We start from the raw sequence: 20,561 nt of genomic DNA, 5'->3' as shown, positions 1-20,561 counted from the left end.
CTTACTTCTCTTAAGACATTACATGTTATTCACATTTTTTGCAAAATTATACTTTGTTTTAGTGTAAATACATGAAAGTATTTACATTTACAAAAAGAAACATTTGAAGTTGACATTATTTCTATGTTATTATGATAGTATTTTACTGCTCCCGCCCACTTGAGATTGAATTGGTCTGAATGTGGAACCTGAACTAAAAGGATTGTTAATATCTTAGTGTAATTTTTGCATTTCACAAATTCATCTCAAGGGCCAGACTGGACCCTTTGGCAGGCCGGATTTGGCCCCCAGGCCGCATGTTTGACACCTGTGAACTAAATGATCACTGTAAAACTCCTCAGTGACCCCAACAAACCAACAATTCCTACAGTTTTAACCCTTAAAGACCTCAAACTATTTCTGTGATGACTTCCTAATGTTGTTTTCCCCACATGTAACCTCTCCTAAGTGATTTATAGCTATTTATTATTTCATAATTTGGATTTTTCAGTGACAAGCAGGTATTTTCCTATAACTTACTGATCACATAAATATTCATTAAAGCTCAGAATACAGAGAAAACTAAAGCAAAAAGTGACTTTTTCATCAAAAATGTAGCTAAATACTAAGCTGCATCTTATTGCTGTGTAACAATATGTGACAATTGTCACTTTTCCATTTAGCCTCAAATTGCACGAATATAACTTGCACATAAAAATTTACCTAATGGAAAAAAGACAATTTCGCCAAAACTCTTGTTTTTTGATAAGTTTTTGCGCTGGCAAGAAGTGGTTTTTCAGGTGTAGTGCAAATGGTATATCAAGCAAAACTGCAATGGAAAGACCTTTTTCTGCAACTAGAGTCAAGTTAATTAAGAAAAAAACGGATGTTGATGTATGTTACAAGAAGCGAAGAAGAAGAGTTTGAAAAGAAACATGGAAAAAGAAACAGGAAACAGAATAATTTTTTTAAAATTTTAGTACAAGATAGAGGGGTAATATATAAGAATAATGAATATATCTATAAATCAACATGATATTTACATTAGTCACCATGTTTATGGAAAGACTTCTCATGTCATCTCGCAATAATAAATAAACAAATCATCGCATATGTGATTTAATGGAAAAATGGACATTACGCACTTCTGTTTTTTGGACATTTAGTAAATATCAGTAAAGTTTTGCGCTTATGTCCAATGGAAAAGCGACTAATAAGTGCGCAATATGTGTAATGACAATAAATTGAACTTGAATCTGAAAATGTAATCCACAACCGCTGTCATTTGTCAAACCACATGGGTTTTATTGGTGAATCAGTATTGGAGAAGATGACGGTTTTTCCACGTTCACTATGGAACTACTATAATAATAGTAACTTGTATTTCTATAGCACCTTTAAAAACTGAGTTTACAAAGTGCTTTGACAGACAAAGCAGAAGGGCACAACAGCAGAATACCCAGGAGTCAAACAGTAAACAAGTAAAACAAGACGCAAGCAAAGACACGAAAAACATAGAAAAACAACACAGTAAAAGAGATAAGAACAGCAAAGTAGAAAAACATGACACTCCACATACATTTAAATATTAAATAATTAAATATTAAAAAATTCAAATATTAAAAAGAGACAACATCACATAAAGGCAAGTCTATAAAAAAAAATAAAAGCTTTTATTTATATAGCACCTTTAAAAACTGAGTTTACAAAGTGCTTTGACAGACAAAGCAGAAGGGCACAACAGCAGAATACAACTGAAAAAACAAGACCCAAGCAAAGACACTAAAACATAAAAAAACAACACAACACAATAAAAGAAATATGTACAGCAAACTCCAAAACATGACACTCCGAATAAATTTGAATGCATCGAAGTAGAGAGGGCAGAGATTACATAACATGATGCTGTCAAATCTATGTAAAAATGAAGGAATGGAATAAAACAACATCATGTTTGTACAAATGTGTTTTAAGAAGTGGTTTAAAACATTGTCACAGATTCTGCAGGCCTTATCTCCTCGGGCAGGTCGTTCCAAAGTCGAGGGGCCCTGATGGAGAAAGCGCGGTCACCTTTAGATTTAAGCCTCGACTTTGGAACAGCAGGGAGCCCCCCACCCCCACCCCGAGGATCTAAGGCTGCGTACTGGCTCATAAGTGGTTAACATGTCAGCTATGTAGCTAAGGGCCAGGACCAATCAGGCTTTAAAAGTGATCAGTAAAATCTTAAATCAGTTCTAAAATGCATCGAGAAATTGCATTTTAACCCTTTATAGGGCACTCATAGAAGCACTTTAGTGTGTTATTGGAGGAGATAAGAATACTTCATTACTTTTGTGAAATTTTTCAAAAATTGTTATTGTCATGTAGAAAATCAAGGTCAATGAAGTTACCATATTTGGTTCCTTGCCCATAAGTGACAAAAAATAAAAACTATCCAAGAAGTATAAATAAGAAATACAAGAAAAACACATATAAGTTGAAAGGAGCATGTATTTTAGAACATTAGACCAACATAAGTGCTGATCCAGACCCCTGTCCACATCCACATTCTCTCTTTGAACATCATTCCTTACATTAGTACCATTACTTCATGGTACCTAACAAAGCAGGTACACTCACTGTTCATGCAGAGGTGGACCTTACAGACCCTGGAGACCACATTGGACCTGAGATTGTTGACTCACTGGGTATGGTCACATGATGTTTTTTAAATCTGATTTATTTTTCCAGAAGAAATTAATTCGGAACTAAAGTATTTTCTCTTCTGTTTACATGGAAATGTTAAACCCAAATAAAGGTTTACATGAGGTATTAATGAGGTAGATAAGTGAGCAAAAGGGTTTGCGCTGCAGTGCTCACGTTGCCTTGTTCTGGCAGCCCTTCTGTTAGCTTAGCTTAGCATAGTCACTGCATTTCTATGGTCACACGTAGCCAGTTTTTTAAAGGTGATTTGTTGTCTTTTGTAAGTGATTTTGTGAAATCCGATTCTACCTAATTATTTCTTTAGATCCACGACTTACTGCACTCATACAGTCTTGGGACTGTTGTGTTGACGGAAGTTGGAAAATCTTTTTGTTGGAGGGGATGCATGCGCTAAATTAGCTTTGCTTTACCGTTTTAGCTTTGCATTAGTTTTTATTTCCCAAGATTTTATTGGTGCAGTAAGTCACATGGCCATGATTTGAGCCTGAATTTGTGATCATATTGACCCCACCGAACTAAAGTAATGATTAGGGAGAACTGAATTTCACAAAATCACCCATAAAATACTACAAATCACCTATAAAAGCCTGGCTACGTCTGACCATAGGAATGAAGTGATTATGCTAAGCTAGGCTAAGCTAAGCTAACGGAAGGGCTGCGAGAACAAGTCAGTCGGTGCACTGCAGTGCAAACTGATTTGCCCACTTATCGAACTCATTAGTGCATGACAAATGAATGAATAAAAAAACAGGTGATGAACTCTTCCTTCAGGGTTTTCCAGGCTGGTAGATCCCATCAGAATAGCCCACTGGAACGGTTTGGTAAGACTAGACTGCAGTGCATATTCTTCCGCCAGCGCAGAATGTGTGCGTCATCACGACAGGACAAGACAACGAGCATGTGCAGAATGGAAGGAATAAAGTCCAAACAGAATAAAGGGTTTACATGTCCGAGGAATAATTTAGGTCGGAATTAAAAGGGGATTAAACCAGTGACTTTAATTGGGTTTAAATTTAATCCCAACTTTTCTTTTTCAACTGGAATAAGGTGTTTATATGGGCATCTTAAATAGGATCTGACCTTTAATCAGATTAAACCAGGACTACAAGTTGTCATGTAAACACACGGATTATAACTGTTGCTGTCACTGTCTTGTAATGTATGTGGAAATGACTAAAAATAGTCACTTTCCCAATAAAGGGGTAGGGACTCATAGAAATACTCTGAAATTTGATATTTCAACTTCAGTGTCTTATTGGAGGACATAACAAGACTTTATTACTTTTGTGAAATTTTTCAAAATTTTTATTATTATGTAGAAAATCAAGGTCAATAAAGTTACTATATTTGGTTCTTTACCCTTAAATGGCAAAAAAAAAAAAAAATGTTATAAGAAGAACACATGTAAGGTGAGAGGAACATGTATGAACATAAGAACATCACTTTCAGAACATTAGAACAACATAAGTGTTGTAACTGGTGCTCTCGCTGTTTTGTAATATGTGTGGAAATGACCAAAAATAGTCACTTGCCTGATAAAAGGTTAAGCGAGTCCAAAGTGAATTTGGAATTTGGAGAGCAGGGACCTTTTTTTTTTTTTTTTAAATTACATACTGAGATTGTCCTCTTCAGCCACTCGATGGTAAACACTAGCCATAAACACTGCTGCAAGTTCATAGAAGCCTATCTTTGTTTTTTATCAAAGTGACAACAGGGAGAAAGAAAAGGGAATGAGCCGAGAGACGGAGCAGTGTGTGGAGAGCTGGCAACCCACAATTTAGTCCAGACTGTGGAGACATAAAATCAAGTGCACTAGAGGAAGGGTTACTTCAGGAGCCCTCTGTGGGTTCTAAACTGGGCCACTCCGACGACGGCTGTGAGAGCTTCGGACTGAGTGATGCGAGCTCTGCTGAATGATGGCACAGTGGAAATAACTAGAAAACAGGGAAAATAGGGGGCTCTCATTGACTTGGCCCAGATTGTATGATTTATATGGGTTATTTGGTATGCATTTGGGCAGCGAGGCAAGGTAATGTGTTTGCAGTGAGCTCTGGAGCGGTGCACGGGGATGAATGCTATGGGCAAACCCCTGCCTCTGACAGGAATAGTATAAGTTAATTTGTTTGGATTACCGGCAGTCAGTCAAAGGCACCATCTCACATCCCTGTCATGTGTGATTGGAAAATATATTAACAACATACGGTCATCTATTTTATTGAAGTTTCATACTAAAGCCCATGTGGCATTTCTTTGAAGATTAAAAGGCTATTTGTCTCAGGACTGGAAGAAAATAACAACACGCTGTCAGACGGCGTCATGATGTTATGTTTGGTGAATTTGTAGCAGCCCCCATAAACAAAATATTGATTATTATTGTTTTTTTCTATTCTTTTCTTATAGCAAATATGATATATGTTTGCAGATTGAACAAAAAGTAGTCCTAGATGCAGGAGGGTATGTTTCATAGCTGTTGATATCATTATAATTATCACAGTAAATTGCAAAAACAAAAAAAAACTGTAAGGGTTAAAATAGAACTTAATCAATAGGAGTTTTAAAGAAATCGACTTATACAATAACAATAGTTTGAAACACTATTGGAAATTAAATATCTTTGACTTAATTTGGTTTATAAGATACATTTCATTGCAATTGTACAGATTGTGTCCTCAAAACCTCCCAAATTGCTACGTTTTTAAGTGTTATTATGGTATTTTACAGCGTTGCCCTAATTTATGGCAAAGACCCATTTCCATTAGCATTAATGTTGCTAAAATAGGTCGCTAGGCTACTGAGTTTATTTAAACCTGCTTATATTGATACTTTAATGTCTGTTTGTGCAAATTGTGCTGTTTTTCACCATCGGCCAAAAGTATATTCTGATCTAAACTGCTGATCCATTAATCCTATCAATACATGTAAATAATTGATGTAAAATGCAGTTTGTCATCTTTTCATGGTCTTCAGATATGACCCATTTGGACGTTCAGAGGCTCCGTAGTGAACGTAGGAACCCTGTAATCTTCTATAACATTGATTCACCAGTAAAACCCATGGAGTTGGATCAATGACAGTGGATGGACACACTTGGTTGATGTTCAGTTATTGATATATTTTACTGAAAAAGTCACCTTTTCTTCAATTTTTTTCTGTTTTGATACAATAACCTTTGACTTTACTCTGAGCTTTTATGAACCTCTTCATGATCAGTCAATTAAACAGAGGAAAATAGATGATTTTCACTGGAAAAATGCAAAATTCAGAGGATAATGTCATAACAAATGGTGATAAATCACTTAAATAAAGAGAAAAATAATTTGAGAGCTGCCACAAAAGTCACACTAGGTCCTTAAGGGTTAATTTACAGATTGTGTAACATGTTTTGCTGTTGTTAAAGAAATAATGGCAAAGAATTACCTGCGAGTTCAGCTTTGGATCTCTGATTCACACAGCTGCTTTTAGCCTTATGCTAATCTGATATATTATATACATTATAAAACTTCAACAGCTATCGCAATCTAGGAAATTCAGCTTTATACATGAAAATCTGGAAGGATGTTTACTTCATCTTCACTGGTCCTAAATAATGCAAAAATGCAGACAAAAACAACAACAAAAGTTTTTTTTTTTTTTTTTTTTAAACCTAAACCTCTAGAAACCAGAAGAAATAAACTGATTTTTTTGTTTTTTATTTTTTCAAACACATATCTTTATTAAGGATTTAACATATTACATATAGATTCTGACATGAATTAATAACATCATGTGGGTCTCCCCTGAACACAAATCCCCAGAACCCCACCCCACCCAAGACCACCTCTGAATTCCGAAACAGCAGCAAAAGTAAACAACAAAATAATAATTGACAGATAATATAATTAATAGTGACTTAAATACTTCTCAACATCCATTTTTGTATATCTGATACATAATCAAACAGAAAAAAAAACAAAAAAACAAGGGGTATGGTCTCACTTCGTAAGTTATAATGATGAGATATCAGGCCTCGATTCTAAAAAATTTTAGAAATGAATTCCATATCTTGTGGAGGTTATGAGTTTCCTGTTTAATTGTGTACATGAACCTTTCAGTAGCTATGCAGGATGAGAGTTCCATAGTCCATGAATTCAACGATGGACAATCAACACTTTTCCAATGTCTAGCTATAAGAACACTTTGCATGAAATAAACTGAAACTTAGTTTGGTAGTAATGCACTTACTGTAACTTTTAGAAAATTGGGATTCCAGTCATGGATGTTGATTTTCTGATCCTCCAGCCCAATGTTAAACTGCACATCCAAGTCAAAGAATAGATATAAAAAAAAAAAAGAAAAATCCAAGCATCAAACTAACATTTTTATTTGTTGATGTATTATTTTGCCTTGGATGCCTGATGTTAGCCATTTGTTCTGCCAGTTCTGGTAATTTGTAAAACAATCCTATTGGCACTGATTAATCTGTGTTTGTCTTTAGCTTAAAGGCTGATTTGTGCTCTTAGGGGGAAGTTGAAGAAATGAGATTAATTGTGCTCTTGAACTACACTTTATTTTCAGAAGAGGATGTAAACAGCCTGTAAGTAGCACATTCCTCTTCTTCTTCCTCTCCTCCTTCTTCTTCTACTCCTCCTCTTCCACCCTCTACTGGCCTTTAACATGTGCACGTGTTCAGCACAATATGTTGACTCATACTGAATCATAATAGATCACAATACTTGACACGACTACTTCCATATTTGTCATATTTCTGAAAAAACACCTGTTACACCTGCTACAAAAAATGTTTGTTTTAGTTCAGATATACATAGCTATGCAACCAGGCAGGTGACCAGAGGTAATTTTACACAACCCAAATCAAGAACAAACGCAATAAAACGAATGGTAATATACAGAGCTATGCAAGAATGGAACAAACTACCGGAACACAACACATAAGAAAACTGTAAAACAAAATTCAAGAAGTTAGTCAAGAAGCATCTCTTGACCATAAGTGACTGCTACTTTTTTTTTTTTTTTTTGGATTAGTGATAGTTAACAAGACATTGTGGACAGAAAAACAACAACAATAGCCTGGTTAGGGGCGACTGGGAAAAGGGGAAGAAAGAGAGAGGGGGGAGTGAGGGGGAAAATAATAGTTGTTGTAATAATACAAATATATAATAATAACAGTAATAATAATAATAATAATAATAATAATAATAATAATAATACCAGTAGCCTAATTTGCTAGTATTATTGTGGCGGTGGTAGCGGCAGAGGCAACCACAACACAACGAGTTAAATAATTTAATATTTGTAAAAATGTATTTGCATCAGTTACTATCTGTTTTGAGTTTATATGAATTAATTTAAATGAATATGGCTATGGTTAGGCTATAAATAGCTATAAATGATTGATACTTGGGCTAATTGAATATATGTACTGTATAGACTTTGCTGTTGCTGACCTAAAGGAGCTGTCGTGTCTGTATTTTGTCCGATATTTGTTTTCTTTCATGTTTTGTTGTATGTGGAAAATTGCTTTGTATCATTCATTATATTGTATGTAATTTGCATTGACAAGTTGTAAAGATCATTGTAAGGACCCCAAGAAGAATAGCTGTAGCTATAGTGCAGCTAATGGGGATAAGAAAGAAAGAAAGAAAGAAAGAAAGAAAGAAAGATACATATAATGTTATTTATTTATTTATATTTATATTTTATTTTATTTATTTATTTCGAACATGCAAAGAAACAAATAAAACAAAATGAAGCAAATTTAAACAAAAAAACAACATTTAAATGAACAGAATCTTTCTTCAAGTCCATGTAAGTCTGAATTTTGCTTGGTGGAACACATGCATCCCAACATATTGCACAGACGACATGTATGTTGAAATATTCATGTCTTGTATTTAAAGCAGAAAGAAGTCTTATCCCTAAATCTGTAAATCTTTGTGTTTCTCCGGCGTTGTAGGTTGAATCCTAATTTTTGACTCCGCTACAATTCCGACATCCGGCGAGGAATTTCGGTCGGGCTTTGCATTCCAATTTAACTGGGGATTTTCAGCTGTTTATTCACAGGCATTTTATGATGATGATTTTGCCCTCTTCAATCCATAGACGTTGTTTTTTTGTTTTTTTGTTTTTTGTTTTTTTCCTCTGTGGTAATATTCCCCATCTGTCTGAAATCTCCTTTTAGTGATCAATTTCCTCGCCTTAATCTGTGAGGCGTGTGTCACATCGGAGTCGGGTGAAGTTATTTTTAAGACAATGCGGCTGTGTGTCTAGACGGTGTTTCTCAGCTAAACAGAAGATCGATACGTATTGACAGGCTTCTGCGGATTTTTCTGTCTGTTTTTGTCGCATCTGTATCTATTTTGCTGCAAGGACAAGGGACACAAGGTTTGTTTTTGTACATTTGTGGAGCACAAGTTCACCCAGCATCCCATTTTTTTTTTTTTTTTATAATTTACCATTGGGAAATTGGTTGTGAACCAGTAACCCACATGGGCAAAAAGACAAATGGAGACTACCATATTTGGGTCGACAGTCTGGTTTTCCAATTCACACTTGGGACTTAGCTGTAAATTTCGCCTGCGAGCAGTGTAACAGGGATTGTGAATGACACCATCCCCTCCTAACAAACTCAGTTGAGGTGAAGAAGAGGAAGAAGAGGAAGAGGAAGAGGAAGAGGAAGAGGAAGCGAAGAGGCCAAAGAGAGCATAGACGGTGGAACAACCTGCTGCTGACACCTCCACATATTAGCAGCCTTTAAGGGCCTCCTCTGTGGATTGTAACATGACCATGTTACCTGTGGCACCTCCTCCTCATCCTCCTCCTCTTCCCCCATCTCCCTTCCCTCCCTCCTTCCCCCCTCCTCCTCCCTTTGGCTGACATTCTCCTTCCTCACTTTTAATTGCACCCCCGGGGCTCTTTCAGGGTTGCCGTGGAAGTCTTCAGCTCACCGGGCGCGATAGGGTGCTTCACCGTGATGCTCATATCGCTCGTTAGGGAAAAAATCTAAAAAAAAAAAAAAAAAAAAACAGGGAGAGAAGGTTTGGAGATGTAGGTGGGAGAAACTGAGGCCTACACAAAGAGGTCAGTCCCGGGTCTAGTTTAGGCTAAAATGCCACCTAGTCCTATTGCATTGGAACATGTGCCATTAGCTGGTCAGATCCAATATATATTGACGAATGCATTTATGTGATTCTCTGTGTCCCTGTCTCTATCCTCATGCTCCCGTGTTCAATAAAACCAATAGATACATTTAATAGCTAATTGTTCTGATTCCAAATGTTATCCCAGGCAATTCTTTGAGCGTAGAATCACGGGGCATTCTAAAATTGGCAGCAGACACATTAATCTTGCTTACCCAGCACACAACACAATGCACAAGTCGTATTGTTCTATGGCGACTCTGGCGCAATCCGTGACAGGCAATTTAAAGCAATTTACTTTTTTCATTTTTTCATCAAGCATTTTTTTTTTTTTTTTTTTAATGCAATTAAATGGCACATGATATGAAGCGAGAGAGCGAGACAAAAGCGAGAGTGAGTGTGTAAGGAGGGAGAAAATAAAGGCAGCCTGTGCTTGTTGTAAACACTGCCTCTTAACTGGGAGAATATAATTATGGTGTCATGTTCTATTACACACCTTCATTATGACGATGGTGCTCCCTGAGAAAGCGAACAGGGAAAGACGAGACCTGTGGCTCTTTTTCAAAAATCACCTACAGCGACGGGTGTTGGAGGAAGATGACTGTGAACAAGAACACACTCGCTGTCACTTTCACCGCCAAGGAGATGGTTCTGCTTTAATTTCCATTTCTTGTAAGGAAAATTAAGGTTTTTTTTTTGTTTTTTTTTTGGTTTAAAAAGTAGGACTAATTTTTTTCCCTAATTTCTATCACTTTTGATAACATAGGGCCAGTAGTGGAAGCAGTCTTCAGATTCTTTTTTCACACAAAGTAAATTAAAAAGTTCTCCGATCATAACCTAAGTTAATAGTAGTAATGGTTTACTACTATATTAGAACAGAATTCGTAAGATAAGTACTTAAAGAGCTAATCAACCACCAGAGACCAACAGCATCTACTGATCTAAAACGTTTTATCCCATGAATTCTATCAATACACTCAAATACTTCAAGAAAAATGTAGTTTCTCTACTTTTCAGCACCTGTTGGACGTTCAGAAGTTCTGTAGTAAATGTGAAATGCTGTCATACTCTACAACAGTGATTTCCTCAGTATAATCCATGTAGTTATACAAATGATACCGGTAGTAAACGTTTATTTTTACATTCAGTTATTGATATATTTTGTTGAAAACATCACCTTTAGCTTCAGTTCTCTGTTCTGATAATACTAAGGTTTGAATTTATGCCAAAATATCATAAAGACCAACACACTGTCATTAAATTTATATATGAAAATACCTGCTTTTCACTGAAAGATGCACAGGATAAAATATTAAACAGTGATAAATCACTTGAGAAAAATGAGTTAGCTTCATTTAGTGATTATTTTCATTCATCGAGTTTGTTAACGTTCATAAGATAGTGAAAAATGCCTACAGTTATCCAAACTGTGACATCGAGCCAAAGTTCTAACCTCAGAATCATTAAAAAACATCATATTTGTAAAAAATAATTAGAAGAAATAGTATTAAATTTGCACAAAAAACTCAAACTAGGACTACTATAACCTATTAACCTCAGCGTAAGGTCTGTTTTTTACTCTAATTTACTGACATTATTCCCCTGGTTCTGATGTCAAGGGCAGATTCACCACTTGAAGATATCTATTGAAAGACAGAGAAATACTGTGCATGGACACCATCTTTTGAAGGGTTGTTTTTGCAAAAGAATTTAAGTTTGCTTTTTTAGTGAACATCCTTGATATGTCACTACACGACACCCCTGAATTTCCACACAAAACATTTTTAAAGTGTTTAAATGTATTGTTACCATCCAGCCAGCAGGAAATAGTCTGAATAAATTCATGCAGGAAACAAAAATGTTAAATATCTCACCAAATTATAGAGATATTAATTCGCATGGGGCGAATATTATCACAGGTAGCTCATTTGCAGTAGAAATTTTACTTCACAGATTGCAAAAAACACAGATTCACATGGGATTGTGATTAAAGATGACTTTACTTTGCAATTATTACAAATTACCTGAGGTGCTCACATAATACCAGCCTTGGGCGAATAGGGCTTGTGAAGTGTTTGTACATGGAATAACAATGATAGAAACAGTTGCAGATTCATTGCCTGTAGCTTGCTCAGTAGTTCCAACAGTATACAGTTTAATTTATGACAATGCACCATGTTTTATAAGGTTGTTACACATAAAAAAATCTTAATCTGAAAAGTAGCTAAAGCAATCAAGCAAATGTAGTAGGGTAAGAAGACTAATTTCAGCCTGTAAGATAAAATGGAGTGGAAATCTACAGTAGAATACGATAAAATACTCACAAAAACCTCATATGTGGGCAGTACTTGAGTAAAAGTACTTAGTTACATTGTCCGACTGGCTGTGCTGCCCCGTCCGTGAACTTTTATGGAGTGGCACCACGACACTATTACATCTCTGTACATAAATTGGTTAGTTCACCGCTGTCAGGACTGATACAAATGTTAAAGCTATAAATAAAGATTCAAGTTGTTATCAAGTGAATTTCGCTTCACCGTAGCTTCATCTTTCATTCACCCTCCCCCTCTTGCTCATAGCTCAAATGTAAAGCGGCAGGCATTTTGTCATCGCCACTGGGCTACACGAGACACCGTCGCTTTCTTAACCCGCCATGACATTTTTTTGACGTCGCAAAATAAAGCTTTAGCTGACTTACTCCTGGTCGTGGTCCCTTGTCAAGAGAATTATCAGGGCAGGGAGCTGTACAATATGGCTTCTAGGGTATGACAAATGTGGTCAAGGGGCGAGCAGTCCTTAGGGACGACGGAGCCCTCCATATAGTGAAAGCATTAGCTTCCACAGTGACATTATGAAGAAATCTATTGAAAAGGCCGGCTTCTCAGGGCTGGGGGACTCGAGGTAGAAAGCTTCATGAGTCCACCCCAGAGACTGACTGGTATTTCCAACCATGCTGAAGCCTACAGCAAATCAATACCTCAAAGTCCCACATGCTCCTCACCAGCGTCAATTAAGTAAATTCATAAAGTCGGGTGTTCTGGGAGTTGGGGGGAGGGAAATAAAAAAGGGAAATACTAGAGAGAGAGAGGGAGAAAAAGCAGAGAAAAACCATCCAGTCATCTAGCAAATTTGGATAGGAAACAGGGCTTCTGCCATGAGAGTTGCGGCTTAGAGGAAGAAGTGAGTGGTGGTCTGAGAGACTATTTCTCCACGGGCATTATTAAGAAGCCTGACAGTCCATCTCACTTTCACCTGCCTCCATCAGCACACGCACTGTTGACCCGGGAGTCTTTTCTCTCCACCACCCCCCCCTCCCTCCCCTTGCTGAGCCAGGCAGAGGACACATGCAAAGTGACTGGCTTTCAGCAAAAAGCCCAGCGATAATGCATATCAGCGCGGGCATATGCAAGCAAAGTAGGCAGCAGTAGGGGGATGGGGATGTGGAGGCAGGACGGAGAGGGGGAGTAGAGGGTGGGGGGTGTTGGGGGAGTGCTATAAACTGCAGCGCACAAGGGAAAAGAGAAAGAAGGGACCTAACCCCCAGCTTCAACCGTTCGCAATTTGCCTCATAAGGGGAAAACAGGGCATGCCTTGGCTGCCTCTGGAAGACAGGTAGCGTAATGGATGGGCAAGTCTCCCAGCCTGACTGCTGACGCTGCTCTGACAGGACGTTTCTACCTCTCCTTCACTCCCTCCCTCGCCTCGTTTGGCCTCTCAATGTTGTCGCGGTAACTATATTTGATACTGAAAACTTTCTCTTTTTTTTTTTTTTTTTTTTTTTTTTGCTAATGCCTTCCTGCGAGCCATTATACTGTCACGTGCGGAGACTGTAAACATTTGCAGAGGAATTTGTGTAGAGGATGACAGCTTGACATTTTGTGGACTTGGAGAGGAATCTCATGAGGCATCCCATAATGCATTGCGTGGGCATACATTTTAAATCAGCTCTTGATTAGAAAACTTATACCAGGTAGGTAGGTAGGTAGGTAGGTAGGTAGGTAGGTAGGTAGGTAGGTAGGTAGGTAGATAGATAGATAGATAGATAGATAGATAGATAGATAGATAGATAGATAGATAGATAGATAGATAGATAGATAGATAGATAGATAGATAGATAGATAGATAGATAGATAGATGTAACTAAAGATATCTGTGAACTACCGGTGAAGTGACCTATGCTACAATGTTGTTGATTTAAAAAAAGAAAACCCTTTTAGAGCTGACGAGCATCTTTCCATGACTTTGGACACTGTGCCCTCAGTGTACTCCAGGATGAGCTTGTGGTAAAAGTGAAAGCAAACGATAGTGAAAGTCTTTATGGGCCTCTGCCAGTGCAAAATACGCAGCTAAAACAGCTGAAAATGTACAACTGTATCAAAGTCTCAGTTGTGTTTTGAACCGATGCTGTTTGACAGGCTGGCATCGAAGTGAAATGTGCAGCTACTGTATTTTGTTTATCGAGCCAACAAAGAACCCCAGCCGACATCAAAACCCCTGCACAAAAGTTGCTACAAAGCTGTCCCAGTCGATGTGGTGAGACATCTGTTTGTATAAAGCGCAGCGGTTGTTCTGTGACACTGCTTGATGGTTTTGTTTTTATTTCTGCGGTATCAGATTTTTAGATACTAAACTTAGAAAAACTGCGGTATTGTGACAGCGCTACCGGCTCTACTCCTTCAGCCGACACCTTTCCGCTCACTCCTCTTCTCTCGCTCCATTTCCTTCCCTCCCTTCAGTCTGACCGGCTTCACTTCTGCATGCAGGTCAGGGTGCTTAATTCATGTCCAGAGACATCGTTTCGTCATTCCCTAACATACTGAGCGAGGAAAGCCGACCAGACCTGCCATACATCGGTACTAGACGACACCCTCCCTCCACTCCCTCCGCCTCGTCTTCTGAGAGCACGCGATATGGAGGAACGTTGCAGACGCTCCCCAGCGGACCCACTGATAACCCCTCTACCAAACCCCAGCCGTGGAACAGTGGCGGCCTGGATATCGCCCAGCCGGGGAGGAATAATGAGAACAAAAGCAGAATACATGGCCTTCTTTCTCTTCCTACCCCCCCCCCCCCCCCCCCCCACCTCCGTCCTGCTTTATTCTTCTCGTTTCGTTTTCTTGTCATGTTTGCCAGAGCATTCCGCATCGGCCTTCAGATGGAGGTAGAGCAAAGGGGAAGGGTGGGAAACGGAAATGATTGAGAGGCGGGGGAGCGGAGATATTCCAGTGCCCACATCAGGGGCTTTCTCTGTGGTTTGCAAACAGTCATTTTGTTCAGTATCTTTACACTGATCTTAAGGTAATAAACTGGGGTTGACTTTGCCCAGGGTCTCCATTGGCATTCTGCTGGGTCTGATAACAAAGTGTGCCGAAGCAGATTGTTTAAAAAGATAGAACGGGCCGCTCCACACAGAGCCATGCACTCTATTAGATGTTGATTCAGGGGCTTAATGCAGATAAAGAAGCTCTACACATGCTGTACAAGATGTAAGCCTATACATTGATGTGTAAAATTTCTAATCGGATATTTGTCATGTTAGACAGCACACGGCCTGCCGATCAATCAGATGACTGACAGCCAACATACAGTATGTGTGCACATGAATGTAGATCAGGGATTGTGAGTGAGGTGGCGAAAAATCAGTTACACACAGAGTCAGAGTCTTCTGCCTGGAGTATGTGGATGGTAATGTATGTGCTGAGATCTCCCACAGATCAGTCTGTACGGGAAGAGGGGTGTTGAGATTTTATATTTGTTATCTTAACCCTATGCTTAACTTCTAACTTTCTTTTTAGATTGCAAGTATGTGTGCCATGCAGCTACCAAGAGAATAAAGTGAATTTTTTATGCCAGGGTTGGTCTCATAAAAACAGTATGCAAAGGTCATGAGGGCAAGTCCCACAACACTGCAAACATGAAGCGATAAAAAAAGATATATATTGTATAAAAGATAAAAGAAAGAACACGAGTATAAAAAAAAGATGCGATCCACAATGTTCCATCCCACTGCAAAATAACATGAAGCTTTTCGACTGTAAATTCTAAAATGCAAAACCACTGCAAAAAACACCAATATTTTGTCACAGTCCGAGATTATTTTTTTGTCTGATTAACTCCCAAAAGTCAAATCGTAAAACGCATAATGATGCAAAATCAGCCAGTCTGGAGGAAAATAGTTTCTCAACTGACTGATCAATAAGTTAGTTCAGGGTCAAAATGTCTGAAAGCTCCAGGAAATTAAAAACACAAATAAATATAAACCTGAAGCAATGGGTCTATAAATGAAAATAACCAGCAAAGAAATCGCAAGGCCGCCACTAAATGTGTTTTTATATTAAAAGCAGCATTTTTAGCTTCATTAAGCGCTGACGCCACAGGTGAAAAAATGTACAACTCAACACAGGTCCGCAACTTATCACAAGTACTGAGATTGTATGAGTCTTGACAGTGTTTTGTCTGTATTTGAAATCAAATTAGCATGGTTGTGTTGTTAACAAGGCTTTTTTGAGGTTTTAATTAAGCACTTACGTGTCTCTTTATACATGTTGAGTCTGTGTCATGTCAAACAGGGTAAAATTCTGAGAGTGAAAACACTTGAATTGAGAGAGCAGCATCGGAAAACAATTTGTAAAGAAAAGCGAAGGATCTAAGAGGGGAATATGAATAATAAACCCAGGGCCAGTCATTTTATTATTTCATTTCTGGTTTCATTTGCCGTTTCCATGCTGTGCTGTTTTTGTTTATGAATTGGTTTTCTTGTTTTATCATTTCAGACCTGGTATATCTTCATAAATCCTTATTTCTGCTGGTGTTGGGAGTATTGTTTTCTAAAGCGACTTGTGGGGAATGTTGTTCTTTTCTGTCATCTCTCAGCTGCTTCTTTTTTGCACTTGATTTTGACTCAATTTCAGCTGAAGTGTATCTTCAAAAAGGCTGAAATTTGGCTGGGTTCGTCTTGACTACAGTATATGAATCGACACTTTCAGCAGTAAGAAACTGCTTCCTCCCCTCCCAGTATTGACAGTCTCCTTTTCTCTGTGAATGTTCCAGGTGGTGGTTGCCACCCTATGTGAGACCGAGGAACCTTCTCCTGCTTCAGTAGATTACAGCATGAGGACTGATCCGATACTCTGACCAAAGATCACTGGACTCTGGATTGGACCACTGAGGGCGGAGAAGACAGAAGGCATGAATAGAAGGAAAGTTTGCGTTTTGCTAGTGCTGTGGGTCATGGCCCACCTCAGCTCTCCAGGGTACGGACTCAGGGCCCTGCGAAGGACTACAGGGGGGCGGAGGGGGTCCACGGGGCTGACGGGACAGGACGCCAACGGAGTGCCGCTCAGGCGTTCCAAACGAGGATGGATGTGGAACCAGTTCTTTTTGTTGGAGGAGTACACCGGGACAGACATGCAGTATGTCGGAAAGGTAATTAAAAATGCTGTTATCTCTTGTTTTTATAATTACATAAGGATTACAAAACTAGAGCCTGCTGTGGTCGAATCTAAATCGAAAAGTTTCAGATCACAAAATTTATACTTAATATCAAAGAAAACTCCAGTCTCTGTTCTTCAGTGATTAAAATGCCTTCTTTATTATGGCATCATCCCATTAAACAGACTGTTTTGTGTTTCTGCATGACATTTGACAGGGAGGCAAACTGAAAATGCTCACCCATGCAATGACATTTATATCTATATGTACAGTATATATGGATGTATGACAGAAATATGTACATAGATAAAAAGCATCATAAAGTATGGAAGAATCAATAACTCATAAGAGAATACATCAACCAGCATGCTTGACTGACACTTTAACTAGCTAACTAACTAAGGGAACAAAATGTGTAGTTTAACTTTTAGGGACCTGACATTAGTCGCTTTTCCATTGGACATATATGCAAAACTTTACCGATATTTACAAAATGTCAAAAAAAAAAAAAACAGAAGTGTGTAAAGTCAGTTTTTCCATTAAATCACAAATGCGATGATTTGTTTATTATCGCAAGATGACACGAGAAGTTATTCCATAAACATGGCGACGAACGGAAATTTGTTGATTTACAGATTTATTCATTATTATTATATATTCCTGTACTAATTTAAAAAATAATTCAGTTTCCTGCTGTGTCCACACATACCCCGCCATGTTTCTTTTAAAACTCTTGTTCTTCGCTTGTTGTAACGTATGTCAACATCCATTTTTTTTAATTCACATGACTCTAGTTGCAGAAAAAGGTCTTTCCATTGCAGTTTTGCGTGATATACCATTTGCGCTACGCCTGAAAAACCACCTCTTGCCAGCACAAAAACTTTAAATTGAAAAACAAGAGTTTTGGCGAAATTATCGTTTTTTCCATTTGGGAAATTTTTATGCGCAAGTTATATTTGTGCAATTTGAGGGTCAATAGAAAAGTGACTTGACTGTAGCCTATCATTTGGATTTTTTCTGGGAATGGTCACATGACAGTGCACAACGACACCAGAGAAGTGTATGTAATGAGTGATTTTATGTTTGGGGCAGTGTAAAATTTATTAAACTGGTCTAATATGTGTTCAGATACTGGAGTGAAGTGGTATTTTGGATTTTAAAAGTAGGTGCTCCGCTTCCACATAACATAAGAGAAGAGATGAGACTACTAAAGCACAGGACAGAGAGTGTAGCAACTCCAGTCCACTTGGTGGCGATAATGCACCTCTAAGCTGGTTTGACAATAAACACTAAATACTGAGAAGAAGAAGCAGGAGTGAAACAGCAATGTCTTCAGGGCTGTCGAGAGTGGGCTAGCTATACAAGACTAAATTCACACTGTAATCACATTTACTGTTATTTTCTCCTACTGTGTTTACGTTACATTGTCTGCATTTTTCTACTTATTTCTTTCATCAACTTCAAATGCAATGTGACCACAATGGTGTAGTTTTAGACTCACGTTACCCCCAAAAACACTTGAACTTTCTATAGCAAACAAAAACCTCGTTCACTGTCTAGATCCCGGCCCTTCCTCTGCTTAAATGTGAACCTCCTTAAGATCACATCAGATTTTTCAGATGCTAGCAGCTCTATTAGTCATTTTATAACAATATAATATTCAAGGATAGAAAATATTTTGTTCATCAAGTTGGATGTTGTGCAATGATGCCATTAGATTGCTGACACTTTAATATTGTCACTGTCGGGTGGAGACCTCTTATGTCCAAAATGGTTATTTTTCAGGAAACTAGTTGCTTTTCCATTGACCCTCAAATCGCGCAAATCTAACTTGCACGTAAAAATTTACCTAATGGAAAAACGACAATTTTGCCAAAGCTGTTGTTTTTCGATTAAGCATTTTTGTGCTGGTGAGAGGTTTTTTTCGGGTGTATCACAAATTGGTATAACACACAAAACTGCAATGCAAAGACCTTTTTCCACAACTAGAGTCACATGAGTTAAAAAAAAACGATACTGACATTACAACAAGTGAAGAAGTGTTTTAAAAAACACATGGACACACCAGGAAACCAAATCATTTTTTGAATTAGTATGGAATGGAGGGTAATATATAGTAATATTGAACATATCTGTAAATCATGTATTTACATTCGTCGCCATATTTATGGAATGACTTCTCGTGTCATCTCTCAAAAATAAATAAACAAATCATCGCATTTGTGGTTTAATGGAAAAACGAACATTACGCACTTCTGTTTTCTCGACATTTTGTAAATATCGGTAAATTTTTCCACATATGTCCAATGGAAAAGCGACCACTGGAAAAACAATATTCAAAATAAATGAATGAAGTTCAGAGGTGTAGTCACAAGCCGTTTTCAACACTTTTTATTGGTAAATATTTCTAAAACCATCAGGCCAATGTGAAGACTGACCAATAGAATCGTTTTATGACAAAAAAAAAAAAAAAGACAGAAAATGGACTTAGGAGGTTTCCGCCTGACAGTGACGATATGACACAAACAGACCTATATTGGTTCAGCCTGTTTGCATAAATCAGACCAGTTTCTGCACTGGACCAGAACAGCCAAATGGGAAATTGACTATGACGATGATGATTAGACTCAATAATCATGACCAGAAGTCTGTTTTTTTTTCAGTTCATCCAAATTACAGCACAGCTCTGGAGTTCCCAAATGAAATCAGTATCAGCAGATTTTCTTAAAGCATCCATTTTCAGGAGGTTAAAATGTTAGAGTAGTACGGATGCAAATGTAAAAGTAGCAAAACCTATGTATTTTACATTAAGGCGCTCATAGTGTGTAATTTTAGCGATATTTAGAAATTCTACCTTCACTGTATTGTCCCCTACAGTGGTGATCTTTCTGGGTTTTTCGTTAAATGGTTAATAAATTCTGTTCCTCACTCAAACATCGTAACGACTATTAAAACTGGACCTGCTGTAAAACTGTAAAAACAACTGCTCGGACTGTAGATGGACTATTTTAAGGTGAGAAGAAGCTTAATGATTCTTATTTTTAGGTAATTATACACTAATGAGAAAATAATTATGAATATTATAGTTAATTTCTCTAATTAGATCCCAATAAATCTTGCACACTGGACCTTTGGAGAGCCCCGGGCGAACTTAAAACATGACATTAAAAAGAAATAAATTGACCAGTGTCGCCACCTAATAAATTAGAGCTAAGAACTTTTTTATGTCGGTGAAATTACAGTAATCATTGGCATCAACTGATAAAAACGAGGTAAACACAGCTCATAATTTGTGGTTTAATAATAAAAGAG

General features: G+C 37.8%; 1 protein-coding gene across 3 annotated transcripts in view; it reads left to right on the top strand.

The window, feature by feature from the left end:
• LOC115410946 (cadherin-6-like) overlaps positions 1-20,561 on the top strand; it is a 114,808-nt gene that overhangs the window by 31,778 nt on the left and 62,469 nt on the right. For 2 of the 3 annotated variants that reach the window (XM_030122787.1, XM_030122785.1), the window contains exon 2: positions 16,869-17,243. In XM_030122787.1, the coding sequence (XP_029978647.1) occupies positions 17,007-17,243 (237 nt within the window). In that variant the 5' untranslated portion in view covers positions 16,869-17,006. Of the gene's footprint in view, positions 1-13,518; positions 13,547-16,868; positions 17,244-20,561 lie in introns of those variants that run through there. The other variant, XM_030122786.1, reaches the window with a different exon arrangement.

This window comes from Sphaeramia orbicularis, chromosome 20 (genome assembly GCF_902148855.1).
Source record: "Sphaeramia orbicularis chromosome 20, fSphaOr1.1, whole genome shotgun sequence".
NCBI lineage: Eukaryota > Metazoa > Chordata > Actinopteri > Kurtiformes > Apogonidae > Sphaeramia > Sphaeramia orbicularis.
Note: the sequence above shows the minus strand (reverse complement) of the source record. Positions and strands in the feature narration are given on the sequence as shown.